Source organism: Podarcis tiliguerta, assembly GCF_965153285.1.
Source record: "Podarcis tiliguerta genome assembly, chromosome: 3".
NCBI lineage: Eukaryota > Metazoa > Chordata > Lepidosauria > Squamata > Lacertidae > Podarcis > Podarcis tiliguerta.
In genome coordinates, this window is record NC_139536.1 from 113833348 (window position 1) to 113854416 (window position 21069).

General features: G+C 47.1%; 1 protein-coding gene across 3 annotated transcripts; it reads right to left on the minus strand.

Moving 5' to 3' along the window:
* Nucleotides 1–1462: 1462 nt before the first annotated feature.
* CEP68 (centrosomal protein 68) lies at nt 1463–18928 on the minus strand. 3 transcript variants are annotated; one of them, XM_083435328.1, is made up of 7 exons: nt 18644–18928; nt 10230–10676; nt 7520–8926; nt 6204–6326; nt 4713–4809; nt 3909–4071; nt 1463–1906 (listed from the first exon to the last, which is right to left on the minus strand). In XM_083435328.1, exons 2-7 carry the CDS (start codon nt 10623–10625, stop codon nt 1903–1905), a joined length of 2190 nt encoding a protein of 729 aa, XP_083291454.1. In that variant the 5' UTR covers nt 10626–10676; nt 18644–18928; the 3' UTR covers nt 1463–1902. The 3 variants fall into 3 exon arrangements, 2 of the variants coding, with proteins under 2 accessions (XP_083291454.1, XP_083291455.1); XM_083435329.1 differs by lacking the exon at nt 18644–18928 and adding an exon at nt 12841–12974; XR_014509978.1 differs by lacking the exon at nt 4713–4809 and having other exon boundaries at nt 18644–18884.
* Nucleotides 18929–21069: the final 2141 nt, after the last annotated feature.

Here is a 21069-nt window from a genome sequence, read left to right on the forward strand (position 1 = left end):
GTGTACATACCCACACGTCACTGCTGTTTCCTGTTTTGTCTCCCAGTTGAAGAACGGCAATAACAAAATGATCTCCCATTTACAAATTATACTGCTGAAATGAAAAAAGCTGGTAGGGGAAGAAGATAAGCAGGAATGGGTTTTTGAATGGAAGGACTGGTACTGAGAAAGTTCTTGTAAGCAAATTGGTTCTTTGTAAGCAAATCTCTTTTGCACTGGGCTCTAGTCAAGTTGAGCTCACAACAGCCACAGTTCAACATACTGGGATCATTCAGTTTAAAGGTTCCAATTGCTAAATGTGGGTGCCTTCTATCATGTCACCTTCAGAACAGTGGTATCAGACCACTAAAACTACCTGTCTTGCTGAAGAGCATTATAGCAGGAGTTGAATGGGAAGCCTGTAAAAAGCACATTATTTTAAAGCTGCAATGATGCAGCTAGGATCTAGGTTAGAAAATAGGCAAAGATTAAACTACTCGCAACAGCTATCACCGTAGTGGGAACTGAAGTGGCATAGTTGAAAACAGCAGGAAAAGGTTCAATTCATACAGCCTATTTAGGGCCTTGGTCTCATCCTGTGTTCATTTTATTCCCCATGATTGAGGAGAGAAGCAAATACAAGAAAAGGCACAGTTACTGCATTTAAGATGCAAATTGGTTTACTCAACCCAATGTTTTCCTGCAAACCAGAAATAAACTGGTTTGGAATCTTATTTTTCGGCACATGTGTTGAGCAAACTAGTTACTGAAAAACAGGTTGTTTAATTTTGCATGGATAGCTTATGCAGTGAGTCTTGCTACGATGGGGGAAAAAATATGCAGCCTTGCTTTAGCCAAATGTGCATGAGCAGCCAGTTATCCAATTTTGGGGGATGTATTTTAAATACTCAAAATTCTTATTTTGATGTTTGGCAGTAAGGATTATTAAACTCAACTTCAGTAGCAAAACTGTTTACCTCATCAAATAAGATCATACACAGTACTAAACTATGGGAACAATTCTTGGATTTGGGCGCGCACCTACTGGCACAGCTACTGTTTTAAACTGCAATTAGTTTCCAGACAGAGACAAACCAGGTTTAGTTTTAACAAGGCAACTTCAAAGCATAATCCAGAGTTTGGCAAAACTGCACTTCCCTGCTTAGACTTAACTATACTGTAGCTAAAAATGGAAGCAATGACTAGGAGGCAGCAGAGGCCTGCAGTCTCATTCCTCTTATGAAATGAGGCCATTAGCAATTCTTCAAAAGAGCTGTAAGGATAAGCTCTCTGTACTCCAAAGAAAATCAGCAGCTCTTAAACATCAGTTTGCTAGAGAACCTCTACCAATGATTAACCAAAGAACAAACCAGCCATGGCACTATTCCTTTAAAAAGCATCAGGTGAAGTTATCCGTGTCTTCTTAGAGATCACTGTGTGACAGGGAGATGGCAGGTGTACTGAAATCACACATTGCCAGTGCTTTCTTTAATATATATGGTGATAAAATTCTTTTATTTGAAATGTAGTCTTCCATAGAAATTACATGTAAACAAACGAACCATATTTCGAAGGAAAACCCAAGTACATTAAAGGACCAGGCACTGGAGACTTCTAATTGTTCACTTGAACAACGATAACATAAAAAAGGGCATCCAACTTTAGAGGCGGTTCATCATTAAGTCAATGACCACACCAACATCTGTGGGCGCTGTATCCAGCATACTCCCAATGGGCGCCAGAGATGGAGCCAGTTGCTATGCTGTAACACCTGAACTTGGAAACAAATCTTGGTGACGCTGCACATGTAGCTTCCAGGCTTCAAGCACGCTGTCGAGAGCACTTTAATATTTCCTCAAATTCCTTACTGAAGCAGCTCTTTCATTCAGGGAAAGAAGGCCTGTGAAATTCCACACAGAGGCATTATCTGAAATAAAGTATTCTGCAAGTTAACAAATGCGTCCTGTCTTTTTTCCATTGTGGACTTCAAATGAAATACAGTGGTGCCTCGCAAGACGAAATTAATTCGTTCCGGTTTTTTCGTCTTGCGAAGCAACCCTATTAGCAGCTTAGCGGATTAGCGCTATTAGCAGCTATTAAAGGCTTAGCGGATTAGCTGCTAAAAGGCTATTAGCGGTTTAGCGGCTTAGAAAAAGGGGGTGGGGAGCGGAAAAAAATCTCAAGACTCGCAAGACATTTTCGTCTTGTGAAGCAAGCCCATAGGGAAATTCGTCCTGCGAAGCGCATCGAAAAACGGAAAACCCTTTCGTCTAGCGGGTTTTCCGTCTTGCGAGGCATTCGTCTTGCGGGGCACCACTGTACACTTAGGATGAGCAGACCTGCTTCACTTCAGCAAGGTTGCTACGTCAAATGCCTTTAGACTAAGGTAAAGGTAAAGGTACCCCTGCCCATACGGGCCAGTCTTGACAGACTCTAGGGTTGTGCGCCCATCTCACTCAAGAGGCCGGGGGCCAGCGCTGTCCGGAGACACTTCCAGGTCACGTGGCCAGCGTGACATCGCTGCTCTGGCGAGCCAGAGCCGCACATGGAATCGCCGTTTACCTTCCCGCTAGTACGCGGTCCCTATTTATCTACTTGCACCCGGGAGTGCTTTCGAACTGCTAGGTTGGCAGGCGCTGGGGGGGGGGGTTAGTATGCTTTTATTTGCAACCAAAAGTTCCTCAGGACATAAAGTGGCTGGAGAAACCCAGAGCGGCTGGGAAACTCGGGCAGATGGGTGGGGAATAAATGATGATGATGATGATGCCTCAGTTACATTGCAAAGTAGCGCTCTTAAGTTACATGGCTCCCGTTGCTCGGTCCCTGCTCCTGCCCACCTAGCAGTTCGAAAGCACGTCAAAGTGCAAGTAGATAAATAGGTACCACTCCGGCGGGAAGGTAAACGGTGTTTCCGTGCGCTGCTCTGCCAGGAGCGGCTTAGTCATGCTGGCCACATGACCCGGAAGCTGTACGCCGGCTCCCTCAGCCAGTAAAGTGAGATGAGCGTGGCAAATCCAGAGTCGGCCATGACTGGATTTAATGGTCAGGGGTCCCTTTACCTTACAGGTACAGATAAACTTCAACCTAAGCTCTACATTTCTAGAAGGCCACTGTTAATACTGCCACTTTCAACCCGTCATAAATCTTTTTTAAAGCCAATGGCCAGGAAGGTGCTATTCAGACAATGCAGGCTTGATTTCCCAATTGTTTTCTGCATTTTACTATTAGTGACTATGATTGCTATGTTGAGACCAGCCGGCAGGAAGGAGTCTTTCACAGTCATAAGAACCGAAGGACAACCTGCGTGACAGTGGGGGCAGGGAGGGGCCTGGTTCTGGGGGCGGGGGGACTTTTGCCTACAGTGGCAAAATATCCCGGGCTGCCCCTGCAGACCACCCTTTCCACCTTAATTCATTATAACCTTGAGGACATTTCTTAAAACGTTTATACCCTTATATCCACCCCAGGAAAACTGGGTGCATCTGCCTAAGTAAAGGTAAAGGGACCCCTGACCATTAGGTCCAGTCATGGCCGACTCTGGGGTTGCGGTTCTCATCTCACTTTATTGGCTGAGGGAGCCGGCGTACAGCTTCTGGGTCATGTGGCCAGCATGACTAAGCCGCTTCTGGTGAACCATGGAAACGCCCTCTACCTTCCCGCCGGAGTGGTACCTATTTATCTACTTGCACTGACCTTCTGATCGGCAAGTCCTAGGCTCTATGGTTAAACCCACAGCGCCACCTGCGTCCCTACGAAAAGCTCAAGATGAGCGTCAATTCATGAGAGGGTGCAAGTTTACTATTTAAGGAACTTCAAACGCCCTTGGAGCAAGGCAAGCTTGGTGAAAGCTCTGTCTGCTTCCTTATTTGGCAGCACACAAGAAGACATTCATTAACGTCCACCCTCACATCTTCTCTTCCCTTACCCACCTTGACGACTCTGCCTGGGCAGCCGTTTGCTGAGCATCACAATTCTTTATCAAGCCATCGCCAAGGGTGTCCATAGCTGCTAGGAGAGTCCCATACAAGCGTTCAGCATGGCTTTCAAGCCTGTCAGATTGTTTGGCAATCAAGCTGAGAGTGTTCTGTAAAACTAGAAGCAAGGGTTAATACAAATTTAAGATCCGGATTCTGTGATGTTTCTCCTTGACAATTTTGGGTAACTAACACTGTTAGAAATGACCACAAGAAGAGGCATTAAGCGTTCTGCTTCGCTTGCAATAAATAACTAGAGGATAAGAGAAAGAAGAGGAGATTATGGTGCATGCTAGGAATAGAGAGATGGTGCTGTACAAGTTATAGCAGCTATCTCAAGCGGATGAAACTAACAAGAAGGATTCACCCAAAAGCACTCCCCCAAAGCTCCGTTTTCTATTAGCAAACACACATGTGCTCAGGTCACAGCTCAGGCACAGTGCTTTCTAGTTTTTCAGCCTTTATATAGTAAAAAGAAGGTAACATGGCACATATTTCAGCAAAAATAAAGCATTCTATGAGAATGCTTTCTATGAGAACATCAAATATGTGCTTAAGTTTGCTCTGTTTAAACAGATGAGACTTGAAAACTATATTTGCCAAGTATTTTGAGAGCTAGAAAGTTGAAAACCCAGTGGGAGAAGGTGGAGGAGTTTCAGAAAAATATTACAAGGTCTGATCTGGTGGCCTGCAGTCCCCCTGTCCTCCCCTACACCATATTCCGGTTCTGTTTCCCCCTATAGTTGTCTCTCCCCTCACCTGGTGAATCTGACACCATGCATTTGAGAAGCCTATCGCCATCTTGCAAGACATTTTCAGTCAGTGTCTGGTGGTCAGCTAAATCCTTTTTGAACTCCTGCATAGAAATGTGATGGATGTCATGAGCAACAGTATTCAAAGCCAAAGCATTAAAAATCAATTAATGAGTAAAGAAAAATTAGGGGCGCAGGTGGTGCTGTGGTGTAAACCACAGAACCTAGGGCTTGCTGATCAGAAGGTTAGCGGTTCGAATCCCCGCGATGGGGTGAGCTCCCGTTGCTCGGTCCCTGCTCCTGCCAACCTAGCAGTTCGAAAGCACATCAAAGTGCAAGTAGATAAATAGGTACCGCTCCGGCGGGAAGGTAAAGGGGATCAGGGGTCCTTTAAATTTATCTTTCTAAAGAAAAATTACTCATTATCCACAAGTGGGCACATAGGTTCTGCAAAATGTGTTTAAAAGTTATAGGTTAGATCCAACGGTGTGAGAAGACAGCCTGTGTATCCCATTTTTCTTTCCCTCTTCTGCCTGCAGCTGCTGTACTTAACAAAAATTTAAAAACCCTATCTATGGAGGCAGTGGGGCACCCCGAAACAGCAGAGGCTGTGGTGTACAGTTCTGCAGTGCAAAATAGGAGGGGAAGTCTGCTAAAATTGAGAGGAGGGGTCGTCTGCCAGCAGAAGCTCCCATCGCTGAAAGATCCCGCTGCCAGAGTCTAGGCAATTTCCCCCTTTGTACTGCCGCCCTGTGCAATGCAGCCCCGACTGTTCAGGAGGGCCCTCTGAATCTCTGAACAGGGTTACGGCTGCAAGGAGGGCGCAGGAATATCAGTTGTGTGAGCTGCTCTGATGAAACAAGGATCACAATGCTCTCAGCAGGGGTAGGCAACCTAAGGCCCGGATGCGGCCCAATTGCCTTCTCAATCCGGCCCATGGATGGTCCAGGAATCAGTGTGTTTTTACATGAGTGGAATGTGTGCTTTTATTTCAAATGCATCTCTAGGTTATTTGTGGGGCATAAGAATTCATTCATATTTTTTTCCAAAAATATAGTCCGGCCCACCCCATGGTCTGAGGGATGGTGGACAGGCCCACGGCTGAAAAAGGTTGCTCTCAGCCTATCTGCCCTCCGGTTACTACCAACTGTACACCAAGAACAGCAGAACTCTCCTAGGAGGGTGAGCACATGGCGAAAATATACATTTTCGCAATACCGTATTCGACTGATTTATACATTTGAGGGGGCGGGGGGACAAGGGAGACTGGTGTTTCATGATGTGGACTAAGAGCTTTCTACAATAGGCATTCTTCCAAACTGATAGGCCACAGTGGGGCTGCAGCCTTTTCTTATTTCTCACAGGGGTTTGCTTAAGGGATTATTTGATTTGAATTGGGCCTCTTTTCAGCAGTCAGTTGCTCCTACATAATGAAGCCCAGTGACCTCAGAGCTACTCAAATCCACAGTTAAGGAGGAAAAAGGGGGGAAGGAATTACCAGGTAGCTTTGTAATGCTGCCTTGACACTTCCAACATCTGGCTTGGGAGGAATCCAGTTGTCTGTAACTTCTGCTACTTTGTGCAGCCAACAAATGAGCTCTTCTAGTTGACAGCAAAATATCTACTTGGATGAATCAGAACAAAGGCACCCATTATATGCATAAGACATAGTAAAATTCAGTTTTATAGGCTTAACTGTAAAACTATTTGGGGGGGGTTCCAATTCCCAGGTTAGACGCAGTAGTGGGGTGGGAGAGCTGAAAACTTAGACAAGTCCAAAAAGCCTGGGACACAAATTTTCACAACCCTTGAGGGACTACGGTGGCTCATTTACCAGACGTAATGTATTCAGTGTTAATTCTGGAAGTGTATTCTCGATTCTGACCTAACTTAGCCTCCTAGAGCAAAATATACACCAGTATGATACCACCTCAAATATCATAGAACCACAGAATTGTAGTGTTGGAAGGGGCACTTCCAGAATTAACATTAAATACAATACTGGTGGCTGCTGTTTCACAAATGGTACAGAGACAGGCACAGTGCAGGAGCAGAAAATGCCTCTTTTCGGGTCCCTGCCCTATGACATTAGGTAGGTTGTGCTACACATAAACTTGCCCCAGATGACCTACTGCAATGCGCTCTACCTTTGAAGGTGACCCAGAAACTACAACTAATCCGGACTGTGGCAGCTAGACTGGTGACTGGGAGTGGCTACCGAGACCACATAACACCAGTCCAGAAATACCTACATTGGCTCCCAAACAGAATTCAAAGTGTTGGTGCTGACCTTTAAAGCCCTAAACGGCCTCAGTCCAGTATACCTGAAGGAGCGTCTCCACCCCCATCGTTCTGCCCGGACACTGAGATCCAGCGCGGAGGGCCTTCTGGCGGTTCCCTCATTGCGAGAAGCCAAGTCACAGGGAACCAGGCAGAGGGCCTTCTTGGTAGTGGCACCCGCCCTGTGGAACGCCCTCCCACCAGATGCCAAAGAGAAAAACAACTACCAGACTTTTAGAAGACATCTGAAGGCAGCCTTGTTTAGGGAAGCTTTTAATGTTTGACTTACTATTGTATTTTAATATTTTGTTGGAAGCCGCACAGAGTGGCTGGGGAAACCCAGCCAGATGGGCGGGGTACATAATAAATTGTTATTATTATATGATAATACAGGTCTACACAGGGACAAGCAGCCAGGCCTTCAGGTCTTTCAGCCCTTCAAAAGTCGCACACTCCCTTTGGCCACTTTCAAATCTAAGTATCATATGACACAATTGGCATTTTGCTGTTCAGGTTTGGATTTCTTTTATTTACCCTCATATGCAGTGCAAGGGAGTCTCTGCATCGGGTTGTCTCTTGCTCGACATGATGACCTCCGCTCTCGAGGAATCTTGTTTTGAGCAAGTCAATGCTACTAGCAGCCTCTCTTGGAAACCCCTCCTGGTCCTGGCAGCTTTGGTTGCTCAGAAGGTCTTCTTCAATGTGTTCACGGAAGCTACACGTATGACAAGAATCGCCATCTGTTTCCCACTGACTCTTGCTGGCTGCACCATCTCCCTGAGCCTCCAGTGGAAGCTGCTCTCCAGTCACATCGGCATATGCAAAATGTTCAGGGTTCCTTATGATCAGTGAAAGCTCAGTCAGCTGCTGAGCCAATGCCTCCAACTCCTTGAGCCTGGGTGGTAAGGAGAGATACTCTTCATCACTGGAACTCCCGTTTTGTAAAGGCAGCACCCTTGTGGAGCGTATGAAGTTGCTACTGACAGCATCTCTCTTTGTAAGGCAGCCATATCCCCTTGTGTCCCAGCGTCTTTCATCCAGGTTGCATGGATCAAATGGAGCTGGTCGTGGGCACATAGGAGACAAGCCATGAGCCATCTCTCCAGAAGAGGGAACACCATCAGAAAAGGACACTTTCCCAACAGGTGAGAGTCTGTAGTGAGAAACTGGAAGGGGGCATTCTGACTTTTCCAATAAAGGGGTTGGAAAGCTCTCTGAGTGTGGGATCTCTGCAGCCAGGGCTTCCTGCAGGTTCATGGACTTCAAGGTACTCTCTGGAGAAATGGAAAGGCTGTTGAGGTCAACCCCAGAATCGTGGATGGAAGACTCTCTGGGGTTCTTTGCAAGCTTGTGTTTCGGCCTCAAAGGATAGGTGTAATCAAGCAAGTCCTCATATTCTTTATTAGGGTCCCAATGGGGCGACTGGCGGTCTGGCGATGGGGGCAGGCAATCGGGTATGGCACACGCCCAGTAGTCCGCCTGGAAGGAGGACATCTTTCTCATGTGACCCACTGTGGGGGAGCTATCCAAAGCTATGTGCCTGTGTGCGCCCAGCATGTGGTTTCCTGAAGGGTCAGGGAGACCAGGCAGCTGCCAGGGAGCAGATGTTTCAGGGGACAACGAAAGAGCCCCAGCCCCCCAAAAGCTCTTTGATCTCGCCATCCCCTGCTGATCAAAACCGGAGTCTTCTGAAGGCTGTAAGGCGAAACTAGTCCGAGGGAACGCAGGTGTCACAGGATCAAAACGGTGGTTTATTTTACCTGGCGGGTGTTTGGGAGTGGATGAATAAGGCGCACCTGTCACCTGGCTCCTCCCATCGGCATCAAGGCTGTAGAGGGGTTTGGTGGTAGGGCTGTAAAATGTTGAGTCCATAGCTTTGGTTGTGATTTCCAGCAACCCCTGAAGCGGCTCTGCAGAATCCGAGTCTTCTGCTGAAGTCACCTGTGCAAGTCATTTTTAAAAAAGAGGTCAGGCAAGAAAGGCAGGATTTTTTTTTATTTACAAAGAAAGAATATCCCAATACATGTGGGGGTTTAATTAGCAAACAGGCTGCTGACAATTGTTTCTTTCTTTCTTTTCTTTTAAGCTCAATGGCTTTCCCCCCAGAAATAAGTGAACCTGGATTAATTTGAAGGCTGGAGGAATGAAAACCAGCATTCTGATGCAAATGCCATTAGGGGTCAGCAAACCTTTTCAGCAGGGGACCGGTCCACTGTCCTTCAGACCTTGTGGGGGGCCGGACTATATATTTTTTTGGGGGGGGGGGGGAATGAATGAATTCCTATGCCCCACAAATAACCCAGAGACTCGTTTTAAATAAAAGGACACATTCTACTCATGTAAAAACACGCTGATTCCCAGACTGTCCGTGGGCCAGATTTAGAAGGCGACTGGGCCGGATCCAGCCCCCGGGCCTTAGTTTGCCTACCCATGACACAGAATCATAGAACTGCAGAGCTGGAAGGGTCATCACAAGGATGACACTAATTACTTATGTATTTGGGAATCTCAAAACACACACCCAAATAGAAAGACCCGGACCAATTACATTCAAGCAGATTCACTCACTCCCATGGACTATTTATGTTCCTGTTGCTCAGGCAGCGTTCACCCGTATTTAAGCCAACAAACTAGATCTATCTTGTGCACCATTTGGATAGGTTTTCAGAAAAGTCCACAATGCTGCCCAACCCTGAAGAATACATTCCGGGGAGCGGGTCTATCATTCTTCCTCCCCACCCTCACTTGCAATATTGCCATAGTAGCAAATACCATAAATCTGAAACTCTAAAATACGCGAATTCACAGCACAACCCTATGTGCATTTTCTCAAAAGCAAGCCCCACTGTGTTCAATGAAGCTTACTCCCAATTAAGTGTGCCTAACACTGGGTAGCAATCTGTTATCCTTCTCACTGATCATCCCTCCCCACCTGCATTCTGACCCAGCCTGACCAACGTTCAATAAAAACAATTTCAAAGGAAGAGGCAGAAGCGTGACTAAATCAGAACGGCAGTCAAAGGCTGCAAGGTATTTGCTCTGGTTTCTAATTCAGATAACTCCTAAAAGTTTCTTCCAAACTGCTTATCCACCATGTCACATGTGCCAATGGAAAGAGATGTATAAAAGGAAATAAAAAATGTTTTCTGCACTATGATCATTCACTCTTTAACTGTGAGAATCCAGACTCCTTAGCATTTTTCTTGGAAGCATTGTGCAAGTATGAATCCCTAAACATGCTCACCTGTTGTTGTTCTGGAAACAGACCATCTCTGCTAAAACTGGGAGCTACTTCACTATCAAAAGTGGTCCTACTGATGAGCGGCCGTCTCTCCACATACTTTACTTTTGCTTTCATCTTGCAAAACTTGTTAGAAGCTGTTGAAGACATCTTATCACATTTTTCAGTTCTCCAGAAAATGCCAGGAAATGTATGGCCAGCTTTCTCTATGGCCTTGAGCTCTCCAACCCCTGTTTCCTTGGGCAAAGGCTCTTCTTCTTCCACAGCTGAAGGCTGGCAAACCTTGCTAACTAGTTCAGAGTGGTCCATCTCGAGTTCTCGGTAGTTCCACCTCCCATAGCATTTGGCCTTCGCCCTCAACGATGCCTCAAAAGGAGATTTTTCTACCTCCAAGGCCATCTATAAAGCAGGTTTCTTTTCCTTCAGTGCCTCAAATGTGAGTCTTTTAACCTGAAATAAACAAGAGATGCAACTGAATTATTTAAGAACTCCCATCTAACACAGAGGCTGCAAGCCTATGCATGCTAATTTGCAAGTAAGCTCCAATTAGCCGTCCAAGAAAGTATCCCTAGGATTGTTCTGGATATCTACAATCCCATGCATATTCATTTGTAAGCTGGTCATACTGTTTTCAATGGGACCTACTCCCAGGAAGCAAGTAAAAATGATATTTAAAAAAACAAACACAAGAATAAGAGGAGACTGAGGAAACATGACAGCCATCTTCAAATAAACAAAGGGCTGTCAAGCGGGAGATGGAGCAAGCTTGTTTTCTCTTGCTCCAGATTCTAGGACCCAAACCAATGGCTTCAAGTTACAAAGAAGGAGATTCCGACTAAATATCAGGAAGAACTTTCTGACAGTAAAAGTTGTTCAACAGTAGAGCAGTCTCTCTCAGAAGGTGGTGGACTCTCCTTCCTAGGAAGATTTTAAGCAGAGGTTGGATAAACAGCTGTCATGGATGCTTTAGCTGAGATTCCTGCATTGCAGAAAAGTGTTACACACACACATTTTCTGGAAGTGAATCATGACCACCTATTTAACAGTTAAGGAGCTTTTAATAAAGAGCTATGGTCCATAGGTAAAATATTTGATTTCTTAGGTTACGCTTCAAAAATGATACAATATGCATCCTATTTGTTATTGTGGACTTCCTACTGGATTCAGGAGCTAAGAAATTATCACAGAGCAGGCACTGGTGCAGATCACTAGGACCACCCAAGGAACCCAGTGACAATATGCTGCGTCTGAGATGTAGCTGGTGCAATGCCTAACACGTGTTAATGTCATTTGGATTGCAGATGCAAAAAGAAATAAACTGAAAGAAGAAAACATCTGGTGGCACACTGCCCCATAACTCAAGCTTCTGCTGCCTTACGTAATGTAGGTATGATTACTGAGTTAAAGTCTGTTGGATCTTTCAATACATGTAAGCAACATGAGCAACCTGACCAAGTCTTGAATGCAAGAACCACATACAAAATACAGTTTGCTGGTGCAGCAGGCTACTGTTCTATTTTTATTCTTCAGCGTCTCAACCCTTGTGTTGTAACAGATGCATGTCAAGAAACACTAGGCAGTAAATAAACTAAGGTCACTGGGAGCAGACAGTATTATACAAAACTTCAGATAGTCCAGACGGGGGAGACAATTTCTGCCCTTCCCAATGCTCTGGGAGCGGGAATAAATATTTATAGATTGTGAAGGTCAGGTAGGCTAATGTTCCCTTGCCACAGTGTGCTGGCATGTAATGAACTATCAGAGCACCATATCAGGATTGGGAGCATTGGTTTTGCTGCCTTGACGTAGGAACCCATTCTGTGCAAATACACACACTTAACTTCCAGCAAAGAGTGAGGCCAGCGAGAGAGCTTCATTTGCCCTTAGTGACATCATCACAAACAGCCAAATGTAAAGAGTTGCATGATGCTATATCATCATCACTGTGATGCCTAACTGGATGGATCACATACTATAAATGGCCCTGTTAACATCAACAAGATGGTTATTTGGCTAGATCCGAGTATCAGCAACAGGCAGCAGCTGTTTAAAGAAGAAAACTGGTACCATACTGCTACTCTGAGTTCATCCTAATTAGAGTACCATGCTACTTTGTTGGCAAACTAAGGCCCATGGGCCGGATCCAGCCCAATTGCTCTCTGGATCCGGCCCGCGAACAGTTCTGCAATCGCTGCTTGGGTCGGTGCACCATTTTTTCCCAATCTTTTTTCGGGCGCCATTTTTTGGCAATTTCCCCCTCCCTCACCGCGGCAGCGGCTCCTCAATCCTTCTTCCTGGCTTCTCCAGCCCTGCGGAGGAAGGGAGCTGGGCTTTGATAGGAAGCCTTGTCGCCCACGGGCCTCTCCCCATGACCGCACTGTGGGCTGGAGCTTGGCGCACCTGCTGGCCCCGCGCCTGGGAAAGCTGGCCTGAAAAGGGGGGAGAGAGGGAAGCGCCCTCCACCGCGTGCGCTCCCGTGCGTGCAGTCTGGCCTGCCACTAGGTCTGGGGGACGGTGATCCAGCCCCCACCAAAAAAAAGTTTGCTGACCCCTGTACTAGGGAATGTTAGACGTCAGTCTAACAAGAGCCATTGTTTAAGAAGAAAAAAGTTACCTGTGTCACGTAAGAAATAACGTGAGAGTTATTCCTGAACATCTAGAAGAGGGGAAACCCTTTAGGTTACCTCTACTTGAAGCAGATAAGTCTTGGCCTCATTCAACTAATGCTGGATTTTTGAATTCTTCCAACTGCAAAAAAATGGCAGAGGTTGTGAGAAAGGACAAATGCAGCCTTACATTCCACGAGGCCTCTTTCAGATGCCATTTTTGGGATGCCACCATTAGGTCCACCTCCAGCCTGGTCCACTGACTGCCTAATTCTGTCCTGGCCACAGCACTGCATCTCTCTGGTCTGCTGCTCCACAAGAGAGAAGGTGCCCTCAAGGTTCCCAATATGTAGCAGGTTCTTCATGGGAGCAAATGAAGCTTTCAGAAAAGAGAGTGAGAGCGCTTTACCAGGGGTGCTAGATATGAAGCAGTTTGTTGATATCACGAAGCAATGGGAAAGCACTGCAGAGCATGAAAGAGGCAAATTAAATGCTTCATCAGTTTTACAGGGCATGCATAACAAGCACACTGTTCGGTCCCAAGAGAAAGAAAAAACCAACAGCGACTAGTAAGCTGCTGCTGCCTTAAGGGCAGGTCAACTCAACATGCAAACAAAAGAAAGATGAAGTAACTGAGAGGATCCATCACAAAACTTTCATGAGAGTCAGCCCAAGCCGTACGCATCAAGAGCCTTTCCAGGTGGTTGTTTTATTACACAAACACTGAGCATCTGTTATTCCATCATTATGCAAGATCTAGACAACCCAAAGCACTTCTGTCAAGGCAAAACTCCCATTTACTCAGCAGTGAGCTCATCTTGTTAAAGAAAGTTCCATGTGGGATGTGTTTTTTTTGTGTTAAAGGAGACTAGTACAGAAGTACAGTGGTACCTCTGGTTGTGAACGGGATCCGTTCCAGAGGCCCGTTCGCAACATGAGCAGAAGGCAACCCGCGTCTGCAGGTCGCGACTGGCCATTTCTGCGCATGCGCGTAAAGTCATTTTGTGCATCTGCGCATGCGCGAGCAGCGAAACCTGAAAGTAACCCTTTCCGGTACTTCCACTCGCCACGGGACACAACCTGAAAACACTCAACCTCAAGCAAACGTAACTTGAGATATGACTGTACTCAACCTGCAGTCCATAGATACCTAGGGCGTTCATGAACAAACCCACCCCCTTTTATTTCTGTCTGTGGACAAACGCCGGCTCCCTCGGCCTACAGAGCGAGATGAGCGTGCAACCCCAGAGTCATCCGCGACTGGACCTAATAGTCAGGGGTACCTTTATCTTTTTTACTTTGAAATGTGTCTTGCGGGGGGGGGGAGAGATTAAAGAAGTTGAACTTCTGGAGAAGAGATCCATAGCTTTCAGCAGATTCTCAAAAAGGACCATGCCATGACCCCAAAAAAGATTAAAAACTATAGGTAGTTCCCAAGAGATAGCACTGTTGACAAAACAATGGACTACTTTCTCTCTACTTTCTTTATAGCACACATTTTTTATAGATAGATTTTGTTTGTTTTCAAACTGTGAGGGTTGCCATGCCGTGCCATTCTAGCAGAGGATGTTTATTTTACCCCTGCAAAACAAAATGAGAAATGAAACCCAGGAAACATTTTGTTCTGGCATTCCCTCCAGGAATGTACATTTCTCTCTTGTACTTTTTGATAACTGCAATAGGCTATTCCTACTCCAAACTGTACCCCGGGGTCAGAGCAAACCTTTTTTATTGTCAGCAAAGGCTTCCTACTTTTCCAATCACAACTCAAATTACTTCAGGAACGTACACAAAACTCACTTCCTCCTTCATTCCGAATTAATCATTCTTCATTTACTGCCACCCCTTGGTCCAGCCCCCACAAACCACTAGTTCTGTTCAATACCACTGCACCACTAAACACAAGAATTTCTTAGGGACGAGATCACCATCCCAACTGTTAGTTCAATCACGGAATTCTAATAACACAGCAAAATAATACATGAACAGGTTTACACTATAAACCATTGTTCTGGTTTGTGATGGGCTTTTGGGCATCCACCTCCATTGGGCCTCTTGTTACAGGTACCATGAGATGGCTCACAAGCCGCTCAAATTCAGGTGCACCCAGAATAGCAGCATCTTGCCTGTCTCCAGAGCATGGATTTTAGCAAAGCTACTCTTTTCTGATTTTACTTTCTTGGGCTTCCTGATCACTGTACAGGGTGACAGCAGCCACGAAATTAAAAGACGCCTGCTTCTTGGGAGAAAAGCAATGACAAACCTAGACAGCATCTTAAAAAGTAGAGACATCACCTTGCCAGCAAAAGTCCGTATAGTAAAAGCTATGGTTTTCCCAATAGTGATGTATGGAAGTGAGAGCTGGACCATCAAGAAGGCTGATCGCCGAAGAATTGATGCTTTTGAATTCTGGTGCTGGAGGAGACTCTTGAGAGTCCCATGGACTGCAAGAAGATCAAACCTATCCATTCTGAAGGAAATCAGCCTTGAGTACTCACTGGAAGGACAGATCCTGAAGCTGAGACTCCAATACTTTGGCCACCTCATGAGAAGACTCCCTGGAAAAGACCCTGATGTTGGGAAGGATGGAGGGCACAAGGAGAAGGGGACGACGGAGGACGAGATGGTGGGACAGTGTTCTCGAAGCTACCAGCATGAGTTTGACCAAACTGCGGGAGGCAGTGGAGGACAGAAGTGTCTGGCGTGCTCTGGTCCAGGGGGTCACGAAGAGTTGGACATGACTAAACGACTGAACAACAACAACACTCTTTTCTATTCATCCCCTTGTGTTCAGCACAGCTGCACTGGAGCACAAGAGCTGGGTTTTAGTTAAGCATTTCACGTCATACACAGCAGCCTTGCTAGATCAGACAGAAAGGCTCACTGAACCCAACCAGGTACACCCAAAAAGCCCCTAAGCAGTATGTGAAAGCAACCATCATCTCCCGTCCTTGCAGCCTCTGAACCTGGAAGTTGCATATAGGCACCACAAGTAGCAGCCATTGAGCCTTCCACTCCGCAAATTTCTCATATCCCCATTTAAAGCTACCCAGGATCACATTTGCCAGCAAATCCCTCAAATAACTGTCCCAAACCTTCTGCAAATCGTATCACTGCATGACCCAGAGTTCCAATTTTTGTCACTTGTCTGTTATGGCAGCAGTGAAACTAGGCTTTATTTCACCCGGGTCAAGAACCCAGTTTGACACTGTGCCCACACACATTTGCGTACACGTACACACACACACGCTGAAAGTCTCAATGGCACCCAGGGGCATCTTGCCCATAGAGGCTAGTGGCGCAGGGCACCAGGGCGCCAAGTTCCAGAGGGCGCCAGGGAAAAGGCAGAGGCTGGACGCGGCGCCACCCGACATCAGCTCACCGCCCTCACCCGCCTCCGCCATACCATGCTGAAGCAGTGCCGCACCCGGAGCCTCCGTCTGCCGTGGCCACCACGGCACAAAGCGTCCAGCTGAACCAGGAGGCACCTCCTCCAGCCTCAGCCTCTTCCCCGCCGGAGGAGCCACCCTCCAGCCACTGCCCGCCTCCTGCAGCCCTGCCATCCTCCCTAAAAAACTCTGGGAAACGGGAGGAGGCGCCACCGGAGGGAGCTTTGCACCACAGCACCGGATATGCTTAAGACGGCCCTAATGGTACCCCTCTGGAGGTTTCACCCAGGGCAAAAACCCCAACTAGCCCCCCACAGCTACTGCTCTGGTTATGGCAAAGGCCTTTGGCATTTCCTTCTACTACTTTTTGTCTATTTTTACCACCTGACACTGTACATTTAAAAAAAAAAATCCAAGTGTCCCTCAAGAGTCTTCTTAGAATTTACAGTGGTACCTCGGGTTAAGTACTTAATTTGTTCTGGAGGTCCGTACTTAACCTGAAACTGTTCTTAACCTGAAGCACCACTTTAGCTAATGGGGCCTCCTGCTGCCGCCGTGCGGTTTCTGTTCACATCCTGATACAAAGTTCTTAACCCGAGGAACTATTTCTGGGTTAGCAGAGTCTGTAACCTGAAGTGTATGTAACCTGAAGCGTATGTAACCCGAGGTACCACTGCATTATTATTATTTAGCTCCTTGTGGTTATAAGACCAGTTCAACTGCGTACGCTCACTCCTATCTTTGAGGCCAGCAACAGGCAGACATACAGCAGAAGAGGAACAAGCAAAAACTACGTGGATTCGGGGTTTTAGGGTTCCCAACGCCACAGGGAAGCAAACCCATGAAAATTAAGGACAGTCTGTCAACAACACAGCTCTCTGAGTATCCAGAGCCGCAAGCACCCACACGCACACATACTTGAAGGAGGCAACAGGAAGCAGGTCACGTCCCCCTGCCAACGGTTTGTGCTTGCCTGCCTTACACTTTGCACACAATGGCTGGGTTCCAATTGCTCTTATGGGCATGCATTTAACACACTGCCAAGTCGAAATTTAGGACTACTCTTAATAAACGCCAGTAAATTCTCCTGGACTTCAGAGGCTTTGATGCAATGATCTCCTATTTTGTGTTTCCAAAGGGCTGCTTATATCAACAGTCAAAAGTACAGAATTTAACCACCAAGCACTAAAATCGGGACCCAAACTTTACAATCCTAACAGACACTGCTGTCAGTAAGTTTTGCCCTTAACTTTAAGTGGGAAAGGTGTTGAATAGTAACAGGAAAGCCTATAACTGTTCTGGCATTATTGGGGGGGAAATTGTTAGCACATGGATGGCTGCCATAACTCTGTGTGGGTAGAGATAGAGACAGCTAGTTTTTATAACACAATGCCAGCCCTGCCTTTTGTTAATACCCACAGACTGCCAGACTTTTAAATACTAACAACCAAGTCCCCAGACAATAATAGTACTTTGCAATGTTCTCTGAAGTCTCTGGAGAGCTTTGATTGCTATTAAAAAGACCCTGCCATGGCCAAGAAATTAAATCTCCTCTACACAGATGGTGAACTATGTGGTTTTCAACCCACCAGAAAACACTAGTTCCGGTTTGTTTCTTACAAAAACCGAAACGAATGAAAGAATCACCCAAGAGAGCCGATCCCTGTACACTACCATTCACACAGATGCAACTATTGTGGCTTATCAATCGCAAATTTAGAAGGATGCAAAGCAGGAGAAAATAAAGATTTAAAAAGAACCACGGCATTTAATAAAATCCCGCAGAGGGCTTTTGTAAAAAAGAAAAAAAACAAGTTAGAGGCGTTATCAAGAATGCTTTTGTTATTGGTGTGTTTCTGTTTTATAATATATATTTGTAATTTTTCTGTTGTGAACTTCCCTAGGATCTTCGGTGAAGGGCGGTATAGGATTTTACTTAATTAATAATAATAATAAAACTTATTCAGGGCCAGGCCTTCTGAAAGGGGGGACAGCCTTGTTTGTTATCAGAATTATAGAGCTGGAAGAGACCCTCGAGGGCCAATCTAGTCCGACCCTCTGCAATGCAAGAACCTCAGCAGGATCATCGAAGGGCAGAGTTGGAAGGGACCCCCCCCCCCTTTGAGGGTCATTGAGCCCAACGCCTTCCAATGCAAGAATCTCAGCCCTCTGCTCAAAAACCTCTTTGGCGTTTCCGTCTTGCAAAGCGCCCTGCGCCCTAGAAACGAGAAGGTCAGCGCCGGACCGGCTTTCTCTCCGGACAACCGGAGCAGGGAAGGCCAGCGCCTCGGCCCCAAGCAACGCCGGGGCCTCCCACCCCGGCGGCCCCCGAAAACGGCGGCAGCGTCTCCGCGGAGCTTCCGCGCGCAGCCTCCTCCGAGGCGCAGGCGGAGGAGCGAGCGGGAGAGCGGCGCGCCCTTACCCGAAGAGGGTCCCCGCCGAGCTCCGGGCGCCGCCCTGCGCCCTCCGGCCCTCGTCCGGCCGCGACGCGAGAGCCCACGAGCCCCGCCCGGGCCGCCTCTGGAAATGGAGGCGCTTGGAAGCAGCAGGGGCGCAAAGCGCAGCCCGTGGCCGCCTTGGAGAGGCGCGGAGGCGGCTGCGCGCGCCCGGAACGCGCTTCTTCTCCGCCCTTTCCTGCCGGCGTCCAGGCCTGGCGCGCCTCCGGGGGGGGGGGTTGCGCGCCCAAGCGACGAGAGGAAGCGGGCGCGCGCGCGGGGGGGGGGCGCGCGGTCTTGTCGCTTTGGTGAGGGAGACGGAGACAAAGGGAGGCCTGGAAATGGAAACGGGGGGAAACTTGCCCGCTTTGCGCGCCAAAACTGGGCGGAGAAGCTGTCCAAAAATTTCCCCAATTTTTTTTTTATTGGTTTTCATAATATTATAAACAAACACATAAGACACAAAAACATAAACCATAGCCTTATTGAAAATTACACTTATTAACATTGTTAAGTGACTTCCTCGTTTCCCCTTGGTTGAATTTCATTGCATTGTAGGAGGTGAGGACAGGTGACCCCACCTAGGCCCAAAGTCACCCCCCCAACCAGGCCTCAAAACTATCCAAAATTCCTTTTGTCTTCTAAAAATCCAAAACAGATTTTCTCTGGTCTTCTCTGCTTTTCTCACAAGATGCTGTGGCAAAAGGCAAACCATTACTTTTTATCAGTACAGTGGTGCCTCGCAAGACAAAATTAATTCATTCTGCGAGTTTTTCCGTTCTACGAGTTTTTTCGTCTTGCGAAGCACCACTGCGTATTGACGGTTTCCCGTAGGAATGCATTGGCGGTTTTTAAAAAAAAGGCGCAAGACGTTTTGTCTTGCGAAGCAAGCCCATAGGGAAATCCGTCTTGCGAAGCAACTCAGAAAACGAAAAACTCTTTCGTCTTGCAAATTTTTCGTCTTCCGAGGCATTCGTCTTGCAAGGTACCACTGTACAAGAAGGCTTCAAAAAGCTAATGAATAGACTCTGTCAGAGCAGGCCTGAGAACTGACTTTTATCTCATTCTAGTTGCAGCATCTTTGGACCTGCTGAATCGCTTTCATTCCCCTTTTCCTGGGAAGGGTGCTAAGAGTCCACAATAGTCCCAAGACAGCTTTCTGTTCATGCTCAGAGGAACTCATGGGGGCAGGACTCCTGGAAAAGGAGGAGAAAGGGGAGGGATCTGGAAGGGGTATATATGCTCTGTGCACATGACTGTGAACCCGTGCATGCTTTTTGTGAGTTATCACACTTGCTCCTTCTACCAGTTCATGGATGGCAGAAATAAAACCTTTTTCTCTGAAACTATTCCTTGAGTGTCTGTTGACTCCCACTTCCCTTTCCCGGGCGCAATATTTTTCCCACCCGAGGGCAAAGCCTCATAAGGCTACATTTCTTGGTGCGTTGGCTGGGAAAAGCAGCATTCCCCGAGGATAAGGGTCATGGGTCCAAGGCGTCCCTGCGGTGAACAGCTCAGATTGGTGTCTGCGGTTCCAGTGCACATCCTGCCAAGTTCGTGGGAGGAGTTGCCACCCGTTCCTGAGTGGAGACACTGCAAGGACCGGAGAAAAAGCAACGGCCGAAAGAAGGTACCTCGAGGAAAAAGGTAAGGCTCCACAGGGATAGGTGGGAGCAAAGAGAGTTTGATCAGCTCCACCAGTAGGGCAGAAAAAGTGCCACTGGTTTTGGTTTTGCCCAGAAGGAAGCAGTAAAGGTGCTGCTGGGCCCCGGTCGAAGTCGAAGCTCTGCCGGTTGGTTGTGGTTTTGGTAAAAAAAAGGGGGGGATTGGGGGAGGTGCATGGGTTTTTTCTGAATGTGCGTGTGGGGACACTCCAATGAATGTTTTGAGCGTGTGAGATGTTGGAAGCAAAGTGTGGTCTGTGACTGAGTGAGAGACATGATGTTAGGAGGACAGAGTGTCCCAGTATCCCAGTGTTCCAGGGTCATGTCCTTTTAACGGTTTTCCAAATCACAGTTCTTATAAAATTTAACTTAAACATTAACATCCTTAGATCTTCACCGGCCCAAGACTTTTGGGCACCTGAGGCGGGCCCCAGAATAAGACACCCTCCGCTCACGAGAGGTGGGGCGCCTCTCCTTCCTTGGAGGTTTTTCAGTTGAGATTCCAGCATTGCAGAGAATGGACTAGATCCCTCTGAATCCCTTCCAATTCTGCAATTCTGTGATACAGTGTTGTTGTTTAGTCATGTCCGACTCTTTGTGACCCCCTGGAGCAGAGCACGCCAGGCACTCCTGTCTTCCACTGCCTCCCGCAGTTTGGTCAAACTCATGCTGGTAGCTTCAAGAACACCATCCAACCATCTCGTCCTCTGTTGTCCCCGTCTCCTTGTGCCCTCCTTCTTTCCCAACAT